Source organism: Ylistrum balloti, unplaced genomic scaffold (assembly GCF_031769215.1).
Source record: "Ylistrum balloti isolate Yb309-2 unplaced genomic scaffold, AGI_CSIRO_Ybal_v1 Utg370328, whole genome shotgun sequence".
Taxonomy (NCBI): Eukaryota; Metazoa; Mollusca; class Bivalvia; order Pectinida; family Pectinidae; genus Ylistrum; species Ylistrum balloti.
Window position 1 is genome coordinate 645,001 of NW_026782239.1, and position 20,023 is coordinate 665,023.

The 20,023-nt window shown below is 34.9% G+C and overlaps 1 protein-coding gene across 1 annotated transcript; it reads right to left on the reverse strand.

The window, feature by feature from the left end:
• Positions 1-6,712: 6,712 nt before the first annotated feature.
• On the reverse strand, positions 6,713-19,784 carry LOC132553436 (polycystin-1-like protein 2). The gene is made up of 13 exons (XM_060217680.1): positions 19,569-19,784; positions 18,681-19,146; positions 18,090-18,286; positions 17,526-17,747; positions 14,991-15,161; positions 14,064-14,224; positions 12,983-13,673; positions 12,256-12,388; positions 11,400-11,638; positions 10,289-10,463; positions 8,681-9,922; positions 7,687-7,781; positions 6,713-6,916 (listed from the first exon to the last, which is right to left on the reverse strand). The coding sequence occupies exons 1-13, from the start codon at positions 19,782-19,784 to the stop codon at positions 6,713-6,715; spliced, it is 4,212 nt and encodes a 1,403-aa protein (XP_060073663.1).
• Positions 19,785-20,023: the final 239 nt, after the last annotated feature.

Genomic DNA, 20,023 nt, shown 5'->3' on the forward strand with positions numbered 1-20,023 from the left:
AGGTTGTTAAGTAATCGCACTTGAGTGACTTATTCGCCATGTTATGTTAAATATTTACTAAGCATATCCTAACATGAACTTGTGTCTGAGCAGTAAATGATGTCAATAGAAAGTCGCCAGACAAAGATTAATTAATTGCTGTTCCACTCGATTGAATTAATTACCTGAAAGCATAACTGAAACTGTAAAGGAAAGGAAGGTGACTCCTGAATACCCTGTAACAGAACAACGAGAACAAGATTACGTATTCCCTAAGGGTTAGTGTCATGTAATTCCGGTCCAAGTAAGAAATGTTCCCGAAGGTGAACAACAACCGTACCATCAAACAAACTAACGAGCATCCATATTGCACAAGGAACGCTAACTAGAATATGTCCCAATAAGATTTCTATGCCGATTAATGTTTTTTTATTGACTTACCTAGGGAAAGTGATCGGTATTTTGCTGTAACAGGACAAATACCTACTAGGAATCGTATTCAGGATAAAAAATCAACAAGTGTATGTTCTGTTCATTAATAAAAAATTCGGTTTTCGGTTTCTGCTTGACAAAATCAGGATTCGTAGGTCGAGATTTGTAAATATTTGATTATCATCGTTTTCTTCTACTTCATACAAAATACGTCAAAAGAAAAAAGATATATATAATCATATAAATTATAAAGATAATTGAGTTTCTGGTTGACAACATCTTCATCAAGTTTGATCTTTCAACAGACAACAGGCATAACAGTCTCTTCTACATCAGCTGCTTATCTCGATTCTACACCAGCTGCTTATCATAATTCTACATTAGCTGCTTATCTCGTTATTGTCCTATATGATACCAACACGGGACAGCTTTCCTACAAACTGTACGATATACGTGTTGATTTCAATTTCCCTATGGTGAAGTTTCAATTTCTGGATAGCACTATTCCTGCAACCTTAATGTATGCTGTTTGTATGTCGAATTAATTTCATATTCAATGACCTGTTCCAATTAACACGATTTTCAAGCAAGGAGTGGTCAACTGACGGACAAACTCGTAACACAGGGTTTCAAAGATGTAAGTTGATGACATCCATAGGGATGTTTCACGGTAGTCATGGAAATATCATTGAGCAGTTGTATTACGTGGTGGTTGTCGTCGATAAAGCAGAAGACGCATACTCTTCCGGAACACTTGGGCTAATTATCCAAATAATCCTGTAGCTCTGTAGTAAATTATAATTAAAAAAATGAAAAAAATATAAAACAGTTAATTGCTTTTGGAGATTTAGGAATACACCGTGAGAGAAATGAGCATGGTGATTTTAAAGCATTTTTGTTTGTTAAATGATGATTGTAGCAAAAAAGAGGGACGGTTGGGAAACTTTGATTCATTTTGGGGAGGGTTGAGGGAGTGGCTTAAAAGCACGTCGATTAAGGCAATCAATGATTGAAAATAGTCAATAGCCTTTAATGTACGAGAATTGAGCGCCAATAGGTAATGCATCGTTAACAATTTATAGCTGAGCAGCAATCATACAACACCTGTCAGCCATTTGATTGTACATTGTTTTCCTTTTTGTGAGCTTAACAGTGATGTTCAGTTATGATAATTTCGTTTCGTGTAAATCTATACCGTAATATTCAATATTTCTATTCGTTCGATTCAGACGCACGCATAAACACACACACCCTCCCTCACACACACACACACACACCCACTCTCTCTCTCTCTCTCTCTCTCTCTCTCTCTCTCACACACACACACACACACACACACACACACACACACACACACACACACACACACACACACACACAAATCTTGACTTGATTGCTTTCATACCGAAGCTAAAGGGATTAAATGTTATCACAGGTTATCCAAGATTTAATGGATTGTTCTAAAATTCGTATTTTCAGAGATGTTGTCAGTTGACAATTTTTTTTCAACACAGGAGACTATATTGATGAAGAATATGAGAAAGTTTTACAAGAATGGTTTCACTGGGAAGTGTTCGCTTTCTTGTGAGATATGAAGTTAGACGTGTTATATGCACGTCAGAGTACCTGAGGCGCTTCTACTGGTGTAACCTTAAAACTTCGTTTTCATTAGAGAAGGTGACCGTACTTAGTTGGAGTAATCATAATATACATGGCGCGAGGCAGACACTGCTTGCTGTTCCGGAATACAGTTAACCGTTCTTTTGTTCATACTTTGCCATGCTTTTATCTATTTTTAACTCTGGCACCACTTTGTTGATATTTTATTGATTTCTGACTTCTTTTAATATTCACTAATATACCCAAAGGCAAGGATGTTCATTTACTCGATATGGCAATATATTATTTATGCCCAATTGCTGAACTGAAATGCACCTATGTCTCTGTTAAAAAATGATCAGTTATACATGCTGCAATGCGATAATGTTAATTTCATGGTAATGAATTATGCGTAATTCATTAGCACTTTATTTTGTGTTTGATATCAAATTTAGTCAATGCATAGTGCCTGAATGTTGTGGATTGTTTGAGCTTTTCTCTCGGGGACGGTTACTCTGACTCAAGTTTTGAGAGCACATCGATAACTATATGTGTATTTTGACATCTGCTCATAGAATATCTCTATTTCTGATGCAAATGGTTGTTTCCTGTCTGTAAAGACATTTAATTATGTATATAACATCCACCGGATATTGATTGAGTTATATAGATTTATGAATATTTCAGAATCTTTCAATGTCGATGTTGTATCATTTTCTTCTGTGACGAAAACGAACATCAAGGGACTAATATCAAGTTATCCGAAATCTAAAATTTATGAATAAAATATATCAGACATTTTGTGAAAAGCCTTCCAGCAATCATTTGTCTGTAAAATTGTAAAATATATAAATCTATATTGGAAATCTATTGATATCAACTGACGCGAAAACAATGGTGAGACGAATTCTACCATTACAGAGGTGTAATACCTAATATCTATAATTATACCGCCAGTATAAAGTTACTAGAAAACAATGGTGAGATAAATGGATACATTCAATCAAGATCAAATATAGGCACGATCACACGTGAAAACTGTATGAGAATGTATTTGAATGCTTGTTGTGAATGTAATTTTTATTACACGATGTGAAATCGTGACTGATTAAAAAGTTTTCAGTATCCTTTAACCACAAAACAATTGTTCTACTGTCTTGTGACAAGTATTTTTTTGTTTTTTATTTTAATGGAGACGGATGTCCCGCACTGTTGACATATCTTTTTATATTTACTTTTTCCTAGAATGCCTGAGTGGAATAGAACGTTCTTTTTTTGACTTCATCAGCATTTGTCGCTATTTATTGATGAAAGCAATGACATGCACAATCAATATGCGACCAACACCACTGGGCTTCATGCAAGGATGAACGCCTAACAGTAATGCTGACTTATGTAGCAGACGTATAATATATCAGCTTACTGTAACACAGTCACATGCCAACCGCGTGTCCAGTATAACTATGCACTTTCAGAGATGCTGTTAACTTCCTGAGACCAGGTCTGTTTTTGTCTTATTCTTCAAGATCAAATCCGTGAATACCTCGGTTGGGTTTAACGCTATGAAGCGAAATGTCGAAAAATTGCCAGAAGAAAACATTTTCTTTTTCGACAAAACAGCACGATCCTGCTTGAAAGAACCAAATACAACTACAATGACAGTAACTGCTTGTTGTAATTTCTATTTTCGATATATTGTCCAAAGCAAAGAATGTGGTATTTCTTTGTAGAAACCTGTTATGAATATTGATTTGTAGATTATTGATGTCAAGCATTGCCACGTTACATATCACTACATATAACTACTCTTTTATGTTGAATCCTGTTATAAACATCCACAGACTAACATTTCAGCAGAACGACGTTCAGCTACGAGTAATGGTTGTTTGACTTGCTTTTCTCTGACCATTGTCCATGTAAAGTACACGTATCCCACATGGCACCCATGCGGGTAAACTCTATCTTAGATAGATGTGATGCCTCCATCTCGTGAATCAACAATATATAAGCGTGTTGGTAAATTGGTATTCTACACTCTGTTATAGAATCTGGGATCATAATCCTGGCGAAATTTCGGTTCTAACCTTCATTCAATACCTTCGGTCTAGTGGAATGTCAATATTCCACACTCTAAAGTACGGTTTGCTTTATCAATAATCTCCCAGTTTTGACATTAAACTCTAATGCGATGTTTAAGTACAAACAGACAGTCATTTTTTCCTGTCAATGTCAGTCCCTTGAGGAGGGTTGGAGAATTAAACCATATCCCATTGAGGAGAAAATGAAATGTGTTCTTGAAGCTTCTGTAGCTCGAAGGAGGCCAAACAAACGTTTTGTTATTCTCGTGACATTAAACTAAACCATTCACCATATTTCATCAGATATCGTTTTATCGCGTGCTTTGCTTGTGATTTTTGTTGAGGAAAAAAGAACGACAGAAAAGTGAACTAAGAAATAAATCGAACCGTTTGGCTGACGTAAAATATATTTAATAAAAATACAAGAATATACACGTATCATACATCAAAAACACGTAAGTTGCAACGAACTATTTGCAATCCAATGTCATGCGATATCAGTTACGCGGATATGATTTTTAAAATATATAAATGGGTTAAAACAAGCTTAGGCTGGGAGCGTTTTAGTTTATGTGTATACCCATCAACTAAGTCAAGGTGATAAGACATCTATTGATATCGAATTTCCACCTTTCGTCACAGCACAAACTTGCAGGACAAAGAAATTGCATTTTGTAAACTACAATCTAGTTCACAAAGCATGAGAAATGTGTTAGATTAATCACCAAAAACAAATCAGAAGTAACAAGAAGTTTTTTGAGGCTTATAAGAAATCAAAGAAGGCGTTCTACATAAATTATTCATTGCTAGATGGTGTTGTAAGTTTATTAATCTTTACAGTTTATGTGTAGTTGGCTACAATATTCATTGTCATATGCTTTAGAAATGTATGCTTTTCGAAATTCAGGGCATTTGTGTTGTTGGTTACACTACAAATCACAGCATATAACTTCATTACTGATATTCCGTAAAATTTCTCAGACCACAAGATGTCAGTAAAGAGATATTGGAACCATAGCTCACCTGAGTTCTTAGTACAGCATACTAGCAGCAACTAAAAACATTGATTTTTCTTTTTCAGGCACATATTTAACAGCTACACTTATTTTACTCTCCAAAATAATCGCTTATTAATTTTGTCATGCGAGGTTAGATACGAAAAAATTCGTCAAAAATCCAATATTTTCTATTACTGAAATATATCCGTTTAAAGTTTACTAAACGATATTCTGATTTACCAAATTATAGGAAAGGCAATGAACTATACTGCTCATAACATATACATATATATAGCTTGAATATTAAATTTTAAAAAGTAGAATGAAGTAATTTGACCTTAATAGCTTTTGAAATTAAACATATCAAAGAAAAAAAAGAATATTAGCAATGACAACAATTTAAAAAGACATAATATGTCTTCAATACTAACCTGCATTGCAAAGTAATATGATATATTATCATATATTTGAAAAAAATATATTATTAAAATGTATACTTTACAACCGTTTTTATGCAATATGAATATATACAAGTTGTTTTGATAGGTTACATCAAAAGCTATATATGTGCCAGGATTTTCAGGAAATACAGAAAACATTGCAAATATAATATAAGTGTTAAGCGTCTTTACAATAGATGCCATATATCATGATTATAAACATAGACACATGTAGAAGACTTTTCACAAGTAGTTTCCATCGGACGTTTAGAAAATATGTGTAAATAACTATATATATTAGCGGACAAAAGAAACGCGAAATATGTTGATGGATAAGAGGAAGGATGTGTGGTCTAAAGACCTGATCCCACTATGTTACTGATGGAAGTTTCCCATCGATAACCACGAGAGGTGTTTCCACGCCTCAAGAGGACACTGCCCAGACCATAACCGACCACCCCAAGAATATGTAGCTTTCCGTTACACTGGCGGCAGCATATCGTTCACCACGACGTCGATAGACACGTTATCGTGCAGCTGACCTCTTTAGCTTTAAGCGAGACACGTCAGTGAACTTGGCTCTATATCGACGTAACGCTCCTGGAATGGTCACCAAATCTCCCTGTGGCTCTTAGAAGCCAGACCTAAACATGAAATGCCCCTGCGGTATCAGAGCAATAGCCCAACCCCTATCGACTTCACACTATAGATTCGAAAACAAATGTTGTATAGCTGTCTGCACTGTTCCAGTGTTTGATATGTAATGTTTTACAAGCACATATGGTACAGGAGTACCCAGAATGCACGCTTTCTTGAAAAATATGCTGAGAGTATACAGTATCGAGAGAGATCACGCTCCGCTGAATTCTAACTGCAGTGTCTAAAAGTTATATAAAAACAGACCGAGCTTGCGCTTCCTTTTTCCCGCAGTATATATCATGTACTCTTATCAGTAATTCAAGAAATCGAAATCCTGATCTCCCCTCTTGCAATATCGTTTTATATCAATGGTATCAAGCAGTAAATATAAACACATTGTATTAAAATACGATATAAAATATAAAATAGATATAAAGGGAAGTAACCGTTAGAAAAACACGTTTTCATGGTTTCTTCTTCTATATATATATATATATAAGGGAGATAACACGATTTATGGTTGTCTTAGTGTAATATGGTGTAGAGATTACGCGTAGGACAAATACATCGGAGTGTTGAGATCTTTCTCGTTAGTTAACAATGCCGTTGTTGTAATGGGTGCATTGAAAAGTTCTGGCATGAACGCACGAAACATGGCATTGTCCTGTGGTCGTTCTTCAAGCATTGGAGCTACCGTGATAGCCATTTCTTGATCCACATTCTCCTTTCTTGGACATTCTTCGACTGCCGCCTACGAAAATAGTAACATTTTTTTTTCTGGTGAAAAGGTTTATTTTAATAATGAAAACAATATATATACATATAGAAACAAATTGTGTAAAAAAAATCTTAAACAATCAACGAAAACTAAATAATAATAATAATGATCAATAAAAAATAAATCAATGTAAAAGTGGTTTCAGAGACCAAGACAAAGTAAAACACATCGGTTTCACTTGCGAATACTCTCTCATGTTAGTATCTGAGGGACGCTTTTGAGGAAAGTAAACATTGTTAAAATCATCAGTGAATGATTGCCGCACATAGGAAACAAAATGATAAACCTTTTGGCTTTGTTTCAAAAAGAAAACAACGTAAAAAGACGGACAGATTTTGTCACTTTCATGCCTGCGAATGGTGTCATAATTCCTTGTAACTTGTTAACCTATGAGATGGCCCTTTAATGATCAAAACGTAACTATTTGAACAGCAAGTTATTTACTGAAATATTTGTTTTTATGTATGCCTTCAAGTGATTGTCCTACTGGGTAATAGAAATAGAGGTGCATTGATTTCGTTTTTTATTTTCTCTTTTTAGATTTATTCTTTGTTTTTGTAGTTGGTTTAAATCTTTGTATCTATACAAACAACTTTAACGGAAGTCGTAAAATGAACTATTGTTCGTTTCATTAATAGGACTTTTACATTATCAAATTTTGCAATTGTATTCCATTTCAAGGGAAAGCAACAACAAGCAATAAAAAATAACTGTCACAAATAGTGATCGAAATGTTTTCTAACCTTGCTCAACCAAGTGTCCCCGAAGATGTCTCGAATAGTCCTCACAATGTTGGCTGTATCAAGCTGAGGGTTGCTACCGCTCCCAGGAAGGTAGCCTTGACAAGTAAAAAATGACATGATGTAAGATTCAGAGACGTTGTTTAGACTATTTAGGTAAACAAAATGTTTTTTTTTTTTTTTTAAATTATACAAGAAACAAAGAAGTATATGATAAAGAAACACGCGAAATGGATTCTAGTACATTCATCCATTAGGTGGTCAAAACACATTATTTTATGCATTTATTAAAAAACAACACATATGGTCAGAAATAACTTTTGGATAGATAGTTTAACCTAAGAGTATTAAGGCAAATTGTTTTGTTGACATTTCTTCCTTGGCATGCTTCCAATGTTTTTGCTATTTTTAAATTTTTGTATTTTTTTCTCCTCTTATCTTCTTTCTTTTCCTTTTTATTTATAAATGCAGTGTTTTCTCAACGGGAGTTTATTCTCTATTCAATGCAGTAAGAAAATGCATTTGTGAGATTATGTGGTATAGGAGATACTGTAATTAATGTTTGCAGCAAACGTGGTATTGTTGGAATTGACTTATTATCTTAGTGTATTTAAAGAGGAATTGTCACGGTATTCAAAAAAAAAAAAAAATAAATAAATAAATAAAAAGGAACAAAAGAAGAAAAATGGAAATACTGGTCAATGCACAACGATGCCGTGTAAGAAAATTGACATTTGCGATTAATATCGTTTTCCTAAGGTAGATGATTTCTTCTACGTCTTTGAGCTGAATGCTCGTCTGGTGGTCTTAACAACTGTATCTATACGGAGGTACCCATTATATCACAAGTCTCTTATTCCTCTTAATGAAATCAGTTACCTGAAGCGAAAACAAGGCACTAGGTCAGGTCAGCAAGAAACGTGCTATACTCTTAAATCCGATCATGCTATCAAAATATGGAAAATGCATAAATATTGGGAGAGATATTAGTACTTACGATTGAAACTGTTTGTTGTGAACGTGGATCGCGTGTGTTTCTTTTTGGTGATTCCGAGCAAAGCGTAGACAGTCTTGGTCAATAGGTCAATCATTCCGAACGTATTTGGACATTTTGCTGTATCGCTTCTAACAGTATTGATGCTCTGGTTTAGAATCACTGCAAATATCGTCATCAGGATCATCATGACGAATAGAACATAGGAAAAGTAGAACAATTTAGCCAACGTAGGTGAAGCATGTATCATTATGTCCAGTTTGTTTTTACCTATGAGGGAGTTGCTAAGGCTTCCGATTGCAGTGAATACGCTTCTGTAATCATACATCTGGGATCCGAAGATAAGGTACCCACACATAGCCCATGCAAGGAATGCAATGCTGAATATGATTGCAAAACCTAATAAGTCCGCAGCTGCATTTGATATGACGCTGGCTAGTTCTGACATCCGCTTGTTATAACCGAGAAGTCGAAGTAGTCTTATGTTAGCGATGAAGACTAATATGGACGATATGATATTAAACACCAAATCCCATATGACTACATGATTGAAATTGATAAAAGAGTCTATGTTATTGTAGTACAAGTTCATTGCATGTTTCGTGTAGATATACCTCAGAACCCATACCGTTACAGCTACAAGGCTCATCACCACGCAAAGCATGTCAACCAAGTTCCAGGAAACGCGTAGACATCGGAAGCCATCACTTTTCAGCTTCAAAATCAACTTTATTGTACCAAACAACAAAGCAAATACGTAAATCAAGTAGCAAATCAATGCATAAACACCAAGGGCACCTGTGTGTTGGTAGGGTCGGAAAGGGTGGACGTCAACCCTTGTCAGAAGGCCGCCATTTCCCGTGAACTCCGTTAGAAATACCATATACACGAACAAGTTAATATTGGCATTGTAAAGTGTAAATTCTAAGAACACTGCTCTTGTTTCTCTATTGATCCACCGATAACGTATCAGTTCCTCGACAATGAGTCTGGAGCTCTCCAGCCTGTTCTCTAGCTCCAGTATGTAGCCTCCTCCCCCATACGTACCATAGTCGCCTGTTATAGGTGTGCCCCAAATGTCTTCGGACTGTTGATATCTCCAAGCATCCATAGAATATAAGTAAGGACTGTTACAGGTTGATGATGTATTGTCGTTCCATCCAACACAATAAGACCGATCGTCTTCATCATATATGTTATAGTCAGGAACACAGTATCGATTTTCGACCAGTTTCCGACACTTACCTATAAGGAGTAGTAAAATTGATTTATAAGGATTCTGGTACGATACCATACTTTAAGATAAAATGTCCAAATTGCGGAGACAGCATTTTTAGTTTATTTTCTGCTGATTTATTGATAATATATACAAGAATTACATATTTCTATTATTTTAAGGAAATACACTGATATCTTAGAGAGTGACTTAAATTTTTTAGATTTACTGAATAGATTAAAGTGTAATATTGCAAGATCCGGAAACAACACAATGAAAAATGCACTCACCTACAATACATTACACAGAGAAAAACCAGCGAAAGTACAACTACGTTTTTGAATGTTATTTTAAGTGGAATGACAGTTGATATGATTGCAAACGTATTTTCTCACCTCTGACCATTCGGACGAGGCGAAGACGTGAAGGACCTATCTTCGCGTTATCGAGATCACTAATATATAGCCGATCCAACACACCCAAGGTTTTTCCATTGTAGTAGGAAATTGGAAAATAATGCTGGTAGAACGTGCCATTTAACCATCTCAAGAATCCCTGTACATCACGTATCTGATATAATAAACAAATACAGTCGAACATCGTTACCTCGAACTCATATAACTCGAAGACTCTGTTTAATTCGAAGCATTTCATAGGTCCCTACCTAGCTTTACAAAAAAAATCAAGCTCAAGAGAATCGAATGCTCGGTTATCTCGAAGATTCCCCATGGTCCTGAGATAAACGAGGTTCGACTCCATGATTAAATCCTCCATACCGATTACTTATTACTAGTAAGTATGTGTTCCGATATATCATAAGCTGTTTCCAAAAGTTTCTTTTTTGAAGATGAATTCGACTTCAAATGTGATATATAGAATACCTTTCATGATGTCTGAAAAATTAAAAGGCAAATATCAGGAAGGAATATTCGATATATATTGAAATTCCTCCTTAATTCCATCAAAACTCTGTCGTTAAAGAGATATCACTGTAAGAAACATTATTCTTCATATTGATTCTGCGTGTTTTATACACTTCCAGTGACGTGCTTTTGTAATATTCACGGTCGAGTAGCCACTGAATTAATCCAGGTACCTCTCTCAAATTTTACCGTGATGTCACTTTACAAGTGGTTCATCATCATAAAGTGACTAGCAACAAAATATTAAAATCATTTTTAGAATATACCATTTTCATTACGTATCTTACTGTTTTGCCGGGAAACAAAACCTTGAAGACTCATCACATTCTATTGAAAGGTTACAAATTCTGATGAAAATAAAATGATAAGTTGCAAACAATAGTGATGCCAAACTAAATTTGTTTCACACTTCAGTGTAGTTTTCCAAATGCCAATATACCAAAAAGGATGTATTCATACATTGTGACATGATAGTAGAATTTTAAAAAAAAGTTGTGATAGACGATGTTTAAACTTGTAACAAGTCGAAATATATTTACAATATTTATGACGACTTGGTTGATTATATTTCAATTATACGAACCTGCTTAAATCCAGTTTTAGGCGGATCCATCATGTCAAGGAGATGCGTTTTGAATTGATAGGATCGCACATCCCTGTCAATATAGCTGATACTAAAAATAACATACGAAAAGATGATGTAGAAGATGGTCTCCAAGAAGGCTTGAAGAGCTTTTCTTTCCTTCTCATGCTGTATACGTACTTTCCTAATCGTTGCGTTGTCAACAGAAGTGTCTTCGGATAAAATGGACGACCGAAAATCTATAAATGATCGAAAATGTTAAATAATCAATTGAATTCCTATGCAAGGTATATCTCGAACACAGAAGCAACAAAGAAAACATAATTTTTATTCTAACTCAAATTTGATGAAATAAGTTCAAAAAAAATATGAAACGAATTATTTACAAGGAGACTCATGAAAAAATAATACAAGGAGAAAATGTCAGTTGTTCCGGAAGAGTAAGCACTTTATGATTCATCGAGCACATCGACCCTATAAATCTTGGTCTAAAGCAATGAAATTCAATAGCATAAATTAAATGAAAAAATGCTTTCAATAGTTTGTACATTACTCATAAAGATAAATTTATTTTGCACATTTTTGTACGCTCCAATTACAGTGGAAAAAATGTTATAGTGCTAACTAAATTCTGATTTATGATAGCATCAATTCATTATTTCTTAAGCCTGTAAAATTCAGGTACTAGTACACAAAGAAAATTGTAAAAACGCTAGTTCACTTAACATATCAATTCATGAATTAGTCATGATAAGTTGATATTATTCATTGTGCAGAATTACACCACCTTATCGTTTAAAAAACCCCCTGATACAATACTGAAACTATTTGCACCAATTGAATTGATTGTACTCACATATCAGATCTCGAATCTTACTACCATTCATTGTCATTGCAAGTTCACGAACGTTTTTTAAATTCATTTTCGGAGCTTTGTTATGAAATGGTTTCCGGCAGATGATTATTGGCACCATGGCCAAAAATAACACCTAAAAATACAACATATATTGATTATAAAGAGGACGCATTATAAAGACAAAATCTCCTATGATATTTAAAATGTAAAGGTGGGTCGAACCGTTTATGACATATAATGGTAACAGTGCATTATGTTTTGTGTTTTAGTATCTATTACAATATGCGTGACATAAAATAATTCGTACCTATTACAATATGCGTGACATAAACTCAAAACAAAACAATGTTCACATCTAAATTTCAATCTTATGTTTAATGATGTTTAAATTTTATAAATAAATAGGATTTTATTTGTTTTGTTACTACTTCATTTTATGAAATACTTATTCAGAGAATCATGTATAAATCTAGTTTCATTATTCTTCATCAAATTTATGATGCTGTTTAATTCATTGTTTTGCTCTACTGTTTCGCACTCTTAATTATGAAAATAAGTTATTAACTTGTGTGTTTTTCGTACAATATTTGATATATATATATAACCTCTGAGACATAACATCTCTTTTGAAGATCGTGAAATATTTGTAAAATAAATAATTTACTGCAACACACTAGAATTTCTTTATTTATCAAAACATCGATTACATATAATAAAATTATCGTACCTTCATTGGATCGACGAAGACAACGGATGACATTGCAGAGAGGAAAAAAGACAACAACCATTCCTGCGATTTGCTTGGCCCCCAGTGCATACTGAAGAGGATTAGGAAAAATGCAGATGCAATGACAGCAAGGGCGATAATTACCCAAGCTATGTTTCTAACGAAGGCCGGAAGAGGCAGGTGATCCATAGAATAGAGCATTACGTCATTGAAAGATGCGTTCTGTCGTCCATCAGCCAGATACTTATGCTTGGTCTTTCTTGATTTCGGTGACTTTTGTTTAGAATATGTAAACAGTAATGTAACCACTATGACTGGAACGGTTGTAGTGAGGATACCAAAGACAGATATATATACCGTGGATAAGGAAAACCGCATTATCCCTACCGAAACATGTGCTGTTGACGTGGTCTCTTCCGACTCCGACTTAAAGAACATGGCATTTGTTATCATGGTAAGAAATAACAGCATAAGAATGCAAGAGACTCGTTGGAATCGACTAAAGCTGCTTCTTTCCGGACGTATAAATGTAGAAAACCATAGGTGGTCTTCAGTAATACCATGTCTCACGTATTCAGGAAATAAGGTGTTAAATTCACTCAGTTTTTCATTGGTGCATGCCGGAATGGTTCTAACAGTTTGTCCATCTTCATGATCTGCAGATAGCCAGTTCTCGCAAAGGAACACATATCTAAAACAGGTAATAATGATAACTAAGCACTTATTCTTTCCATTGACATGTCAACAAACAAACTCATATTTGTCCATATTTGTTTGCTTACTGTATTGCTAAATGGTAAATAAATTAAGTTTAGATAGAAATATATGCATATAAGGATTAGTAACCTCCTAGAAGAGTTGATCAATTTTGACTGGTTGGTGGTGGGCAGTCTTTGCCTTGGGCATATTAAGATTTTCAGGAGAGAGGTATAAATTGCCAGATTTAAAATAGGATCATTCATAATTGGCATTGGCTTTAGATTTGAAGTGGACAACTACGAATCACGATAAAACGGTCATTAAGTTTACAAGGCGCATACAATCTAAGTCAGTTTAGCTTGAAGACTCTTATTCATCATACCTTTTATTGATTTGTAGATCGTCAATCGTTATTTTATGTAGATTCCAGGAGGCGGTGTTTCCCTTACCAGAATTATCATGCCAGATTCGAATATATTGTAGATTTCCGAGGGATTCAAATGTCCCCATAATGAACGTGCGAACACTACCAGTCGGAAATCCCTAAAATATGTTAAATATCAACCTTAATTTAAAAAGAGATAAACAGTGTCATTTGAAATAGGGTTCTTTTCGATAATCGCAAGAATGAATCTCGACAAGTTCATCATTATCAGATCTTGTTTAATTAAGTTCAATTGCAATGTACCTGCTACATCAAATATGTGTACCAACATGTGCATCCCATTTCCAAAAAAAAAAAAAAAAAAAAGAAAAAAAGAAATAGGGAAGTATGAACAAAAGCAGAATAAGATCAGGTGTTCCGGAAGAGTAAGCGCCTTCTGTTTCATCGACGATATCCGCCATATCGGTTGTTTATCTTAAACACTATTCTAAATGAATAATTCCATTTTCTTTGTCATGCTTACTATATCGTCCATATGGTTGTTCATTTCTTTATGATAAAATTTGTTTTAAGCATACTTACAACTTCTTATCAAAGCAGTAAACTAAACTATTGGTCTCCTAACTAAACACATCACACTTTTAATTGAAAATCAATAAACGAGGAGATTAAAAAAGAAATTAGAAGATACAATATATGTAAGAAAGAAAACAAACACATGATTTGGAACGGTAAACATTGTTTTTTTCGTCGATGGATAACAGTGTTACATTAAAAGTACTGAAAATGTGTTGGATATAGCATTGTCAAAGTTAAAATAAAGAATCATATGCCTGTTAATATCCATTAATTATAATTCTTATAAACTTAATAGCGTCCATTGTTCCATAAACTGATATAATCAATAAATCAATCAATACTTACCGTTTTATGTCCATCACTGAGAATTCTGACACCTGTATCCATATCATCACTCCCAACAACGAAATTTACGTTTGATTTTGTACCTGATCCACGTCTCATGGATGTATGGATGGTTAACAGATAGAAACTGTTGTCAGTGCTATCGCTGTCACACAGGAACTTGGTTTTCCACTGTTTGAATAATAATAATTTAAATGCGCAGACAATATAACTTCCAATTACGTTTTCTAATATAGACGATATCGGAATTTGGCAACTTTTGGTAGGAATTCTGCACTCTCTGTGTTTTGCAACTTTTGGTGGGAATTTTTCACTCTTTGTGTTTTGCAACTTTTGGTGGGAATATTGCACTTTTTGTGTTTTGCATCTTTTGGTGGGAATATTGCACTTTTTGTGTTTTGCAACTTTTGGTGGAAAGTTTTGCACTCTTTGTGTTTTCCAACTTTTGGTGGAAAGTTTTGCACTTTTTGTGTTTTGCAACTTTTGGTGGAAAGTTTTGCACTCTTTGTGTTTTCCAACTTTTGGTGGAAAGTTTTGCACTCTTTGTGATTTGCAACTTTTGGTGGGAGTTTTGCAACTTTGGATATTGTACAAAAGACTAACAAGTAAGTAAGACATTTTGATACAAATTTGAAGTCAAACAAAGTAGAAGCAAACAATGAATCAAGCTGCATCATACAGCTATTTCGTCCTTCTAGGACTCGTCAGTGATGCTACATCATACAGCTGTTTCGTCCTTCTAGGACTCGTCAGTGATGCTACATCATACAGCTGTTTCGTCCTTCTAGGACTCGTCAGTGATGCTACATCATACAGCTATTTCGTCCTTCTAGGACTCGTCAGTAATGATACATCATACAGCTGTTTCGTCCTTCTAGGACTCGTCAGTTATGCTACATCATACAGCTGTTTCGTCCTTCTAGGACTCGTCAGTGATGATACATCATACAGCTGTTTCGTCCTTCTAGGACTCGTCACTGATGCTACATCATACAGCTGTTTCGTCCTTCTAGGACTCGTCAGTGATGCTACATCATACAGCTATTTCGTCCTTCTAGGACTCGTCAGTGATGCTACATCATACAGCTGTTTCGTCCTTCTAAGACTCGTCAGTGATGCTACACCATACAGCTGTTTCGTCCTTCTAGGACTCGTCAGTGATGCTACATCATACAGCCTTTTCGTCCATCTAGGACTCGTCAGTGATGCTACATCATACAGCTATTTCGTCCTTCTAAGACTCGTCAGTGATGCTACATCATACAGCTATTTTGTCCTTCTAAGACTCGTCAGTGATGCTACATCATACAGCTATTTCGTCCTTCTAAGACTCGTCAGTGATGCTACATCATACAGCTATTTCGTCCTTCTAGGACTCGTCAGTGATGCTACATCATGCAGCTATTTCGTCCTTCTAGGACTCGTCAGTGATGCTACATCATACAGCTATTTCGTCCTTCTAGGACTCGTCAGTGGTGCTACATCATACAGTTGTTTCGTCCTTCTAGGACTCGTCAGTGGTGCTACATCATACAGCTGTTTCGTCCTTCTAGGACTCGTCAGTGATGCTACATCATACAGCTATTTTGTTCTTCTAAGACTCGTCAGTGATGCTACATCATACAGCTATTTCGTCCTTCTAGAACTCGTCAGTGATGCTACATCATACAGCCGTTTCGTCTTTCTAGGACTCGTCAGTGATGCTACATCATACAGCTATTTCGTCCTTCTAGGACTCGTCAGTGATGCTACATCATACAGCTGTTTCGTCCTTCTAGGACTCGTCAGTGATGCTACATCATACAGCTATTTCGTCCTTCTAGGACTCGTCAGTGATGCTGCATCATACAGCTGTTTCGTCCTTCTAGGACTCGTCAGTGATGCTACATCATACAGCTATTTCGTCCTTCTAGGACATGTCAGTGATGCTGCATCATACAGCTATTTCGTAACTTTTGTACTTCAATATTACTTTTAAAGACGGGATTCTCCTTTCTCTAAAGAAAATAATAATGTTGATGTTGCTTAATACAGGTAATAGCCGAAGACACGTTATGAAAGAGCAGACGTGATGTCATACGACGATAGAGTTTCTGTCTCTACCCCAGAGTAATCAAGAAAACTATATTCTCTTTCAGTTGTTTAAGTATGGATACACCTGTCATTTGTAAGATGATAAGATATTCTATGATGTTCAATACGTGTCCATGTGTACAGTAAAACCTTGATGGAATATTTCTATATTTATATTGAATAAGAATTTTGTTAATATGAATACATCATGCATATTGTCATTTATGTCGTTTAGATATTAAAACCATGGAATAAATTACAGCTTTTAAATGAACTTTTTTGATGTTTTCAATTACATGCCTCAGGAATGTCACCGTTCCTTTTGGTTTTCTGATGACGTAATATGCGACCGCACAAAAACATATGTTCTGAACGCTGTATTTACAGCTAACAATAAAATGTGCCTAAACCAAAATTAACATACAATGTTTTATGAAACGACACTCATAGGAAGATATTTACCATTTCGTTATCTTGTCGGTCTCTCCGTCTGGCCCATATGCACACCATTATGTACAATACCACTACCGCTATGAGCGTACCGTACACAGAGGCATTACTGGCATCAAACTTTGACCAAACAGTCGAGAAATTTATACTGTTGGCGAATGTGGTTGCAAACATATTTCCAGTGGCACCAGGACAGCTGCATAAAGTCTCGTTCAATGTGGAAAAGGGGAGAACCTTAAGATGTAAAAAGAGGATTGTTAAATGAATAGAATACGAAAAAAATAAAATGCAATCAATGTGTTAATATCAATGGCAGATAAACATATTGAAATATCTAAAAAAAAATTTATAAATTGGATAAAAGCACGAAATCTGGTTCAAATGTACTTTTATTCAAAAGTGAAATGGCTCTTATTTGCCAGTTACCTACTAATGAAACAACAGTACTGAAAATTCACAAAATCATGTAGAATTGACAAAAAAGAATACTGAAAGCGGTCATGCTAAGTCTAAGGCATTTTGTAAGATACATGTATATATGAAATGGAGGCAACAATAAGAAAAGGTAAAACTAACAGTGCAACCAGTGGATATCCACATTTGATCATTTTCATTCCAAGTGCGGCAACCAGTTGTCACAATCACCATAGTGAAGTTGACGTCAGCAGGTTCAAACACGCGTGTTGTATTTGATAATGTTGTTTGGTTGGTTAAATTTTGATCTGCCGATCGCCTTCTTCGCAATCTGTTACTTATCTCGGCTGGTGGTGGTGCTGTATAAAAAAAAAAAAAAGATAACTCAAATTGTACATTCTGTATCCTATGTCATTCTGAGGGGGGTGGGGGCAAACGGGATAGAACTGAAAAATATATTGTTGTCAATGTTTTTTATGTGCTTTTTTTTTTTTATCGTTTTTAAGCAATGTCGTAAGCGACGTGAAAGTTATCCATAACTTTTAGGAACTTGACAATGACAATTAGTTTATAAATTCGGTAGAAATATTCATGAAAAAATTATACTGATACATAAACTTTTAAAAAACAAAAACAAAAAAATAAATAAATAAACAATAAATAATAATAAAACATAAAAATAATAATAATTAAATATCAATATCAATATATATATAATAGTTGTCTTTACTGAAGTTCTTTCAGCATGCTTACCAGTAAGTGGATTCAGTGCCAAAAAACTCCTGCCAGTACCGAGTGTATTTTCCGGCACAAACACTTTGAATCCGTACTCAGTATTAACCCAGTCCCTAATTGTCATGCTATACGTCCAATCAAATATTGAAGTTGACGGAATATCGTTATAACGAACATATACGTCATACAATGCGAATGAAGTGAATTCAAATGGATTGAAAGTTTCAGGTCGGATATAAAAAATCACGGCATCATTTTCACTCGGCACATGAAATGTAAAATAGAACATTTGGTCTGGACCATTCTTGATATAGAACGGCTGGTAAGTCTTGGAGAATGCCACTCCTTCATTAGATATCTGCATACTCATACTTAGGTTTGCCCTGGAGCCGTTTAAGTGTTTGATATCTACCATGATTCCTTTTGATGTCAGTTTGCTTGCCCCTCCACCGTGATATTGTGGTATCTTGTTACAGACTGCAGTCTGAATAAACAAATTGTTTACATGTATAAATGTTCTCGCTTTAATGTGATATTGGGTATGATAAATGTAAAATGTAAAAAAGTGACGAAATCGACTAATAATTTCCGTATTAGTTTTTTGCTGTTGTATCAAGTTTATGTGGTTGGATACCAGTTTCAAAACTATGAAAATTAGAAACCCTCCAATAACAGCAATGCATCATAAACATCATAACGGAACGCTTTCACAATTCTTTCCACCATTACGTTGGATAAGCAATATTAAATAATACTGATGTTTTGTTTGTTTTAAATATCTGGTCTATCGTCTCCAATAATGAATATGTAAATGGTAGAAATATGTACTTCACCTGAAAAAGGAGGAGGAGATAAAGAAATAGATGATGATGGTAAAGAAGATTTCCGTTTCTTTAAAATTCTTACTTTTATTTGCAATTCTTCAGTTGTATTCCAATTATCGGTGGAATTGCTGAAATCCATACTGAAACTGGCTGTGTTCTGTGTTAGATTGAATAGACGTTGTAAAGTTGTTTTCACCAATGTCATGATCACATTACTTTTCTGAATAACAATTTCAGGTTCTCCGACTAAAATGGTGTTTCCAAGAATATCAAGAGCCTTTTCCAGAGCTGCCATCATATTATATGCGGAAACGTTGACCTGCAACACATTCAGAATTATTTTTATAACAAGAGAAAATTACAAATGGTAAAATACGTGTATCAAGCAAATGCTTTTTGAGCAAATGATGAATAATGTTATGGATTTACTAAAACCTTAAGGTAAGCTTACTGTCGTGATGTAGACAAAGATATCGCAATTGGAGGAATAAGACTCTTAAAATTCAGTGTTTGGTAAAGCCGATTACTAGACAAGAG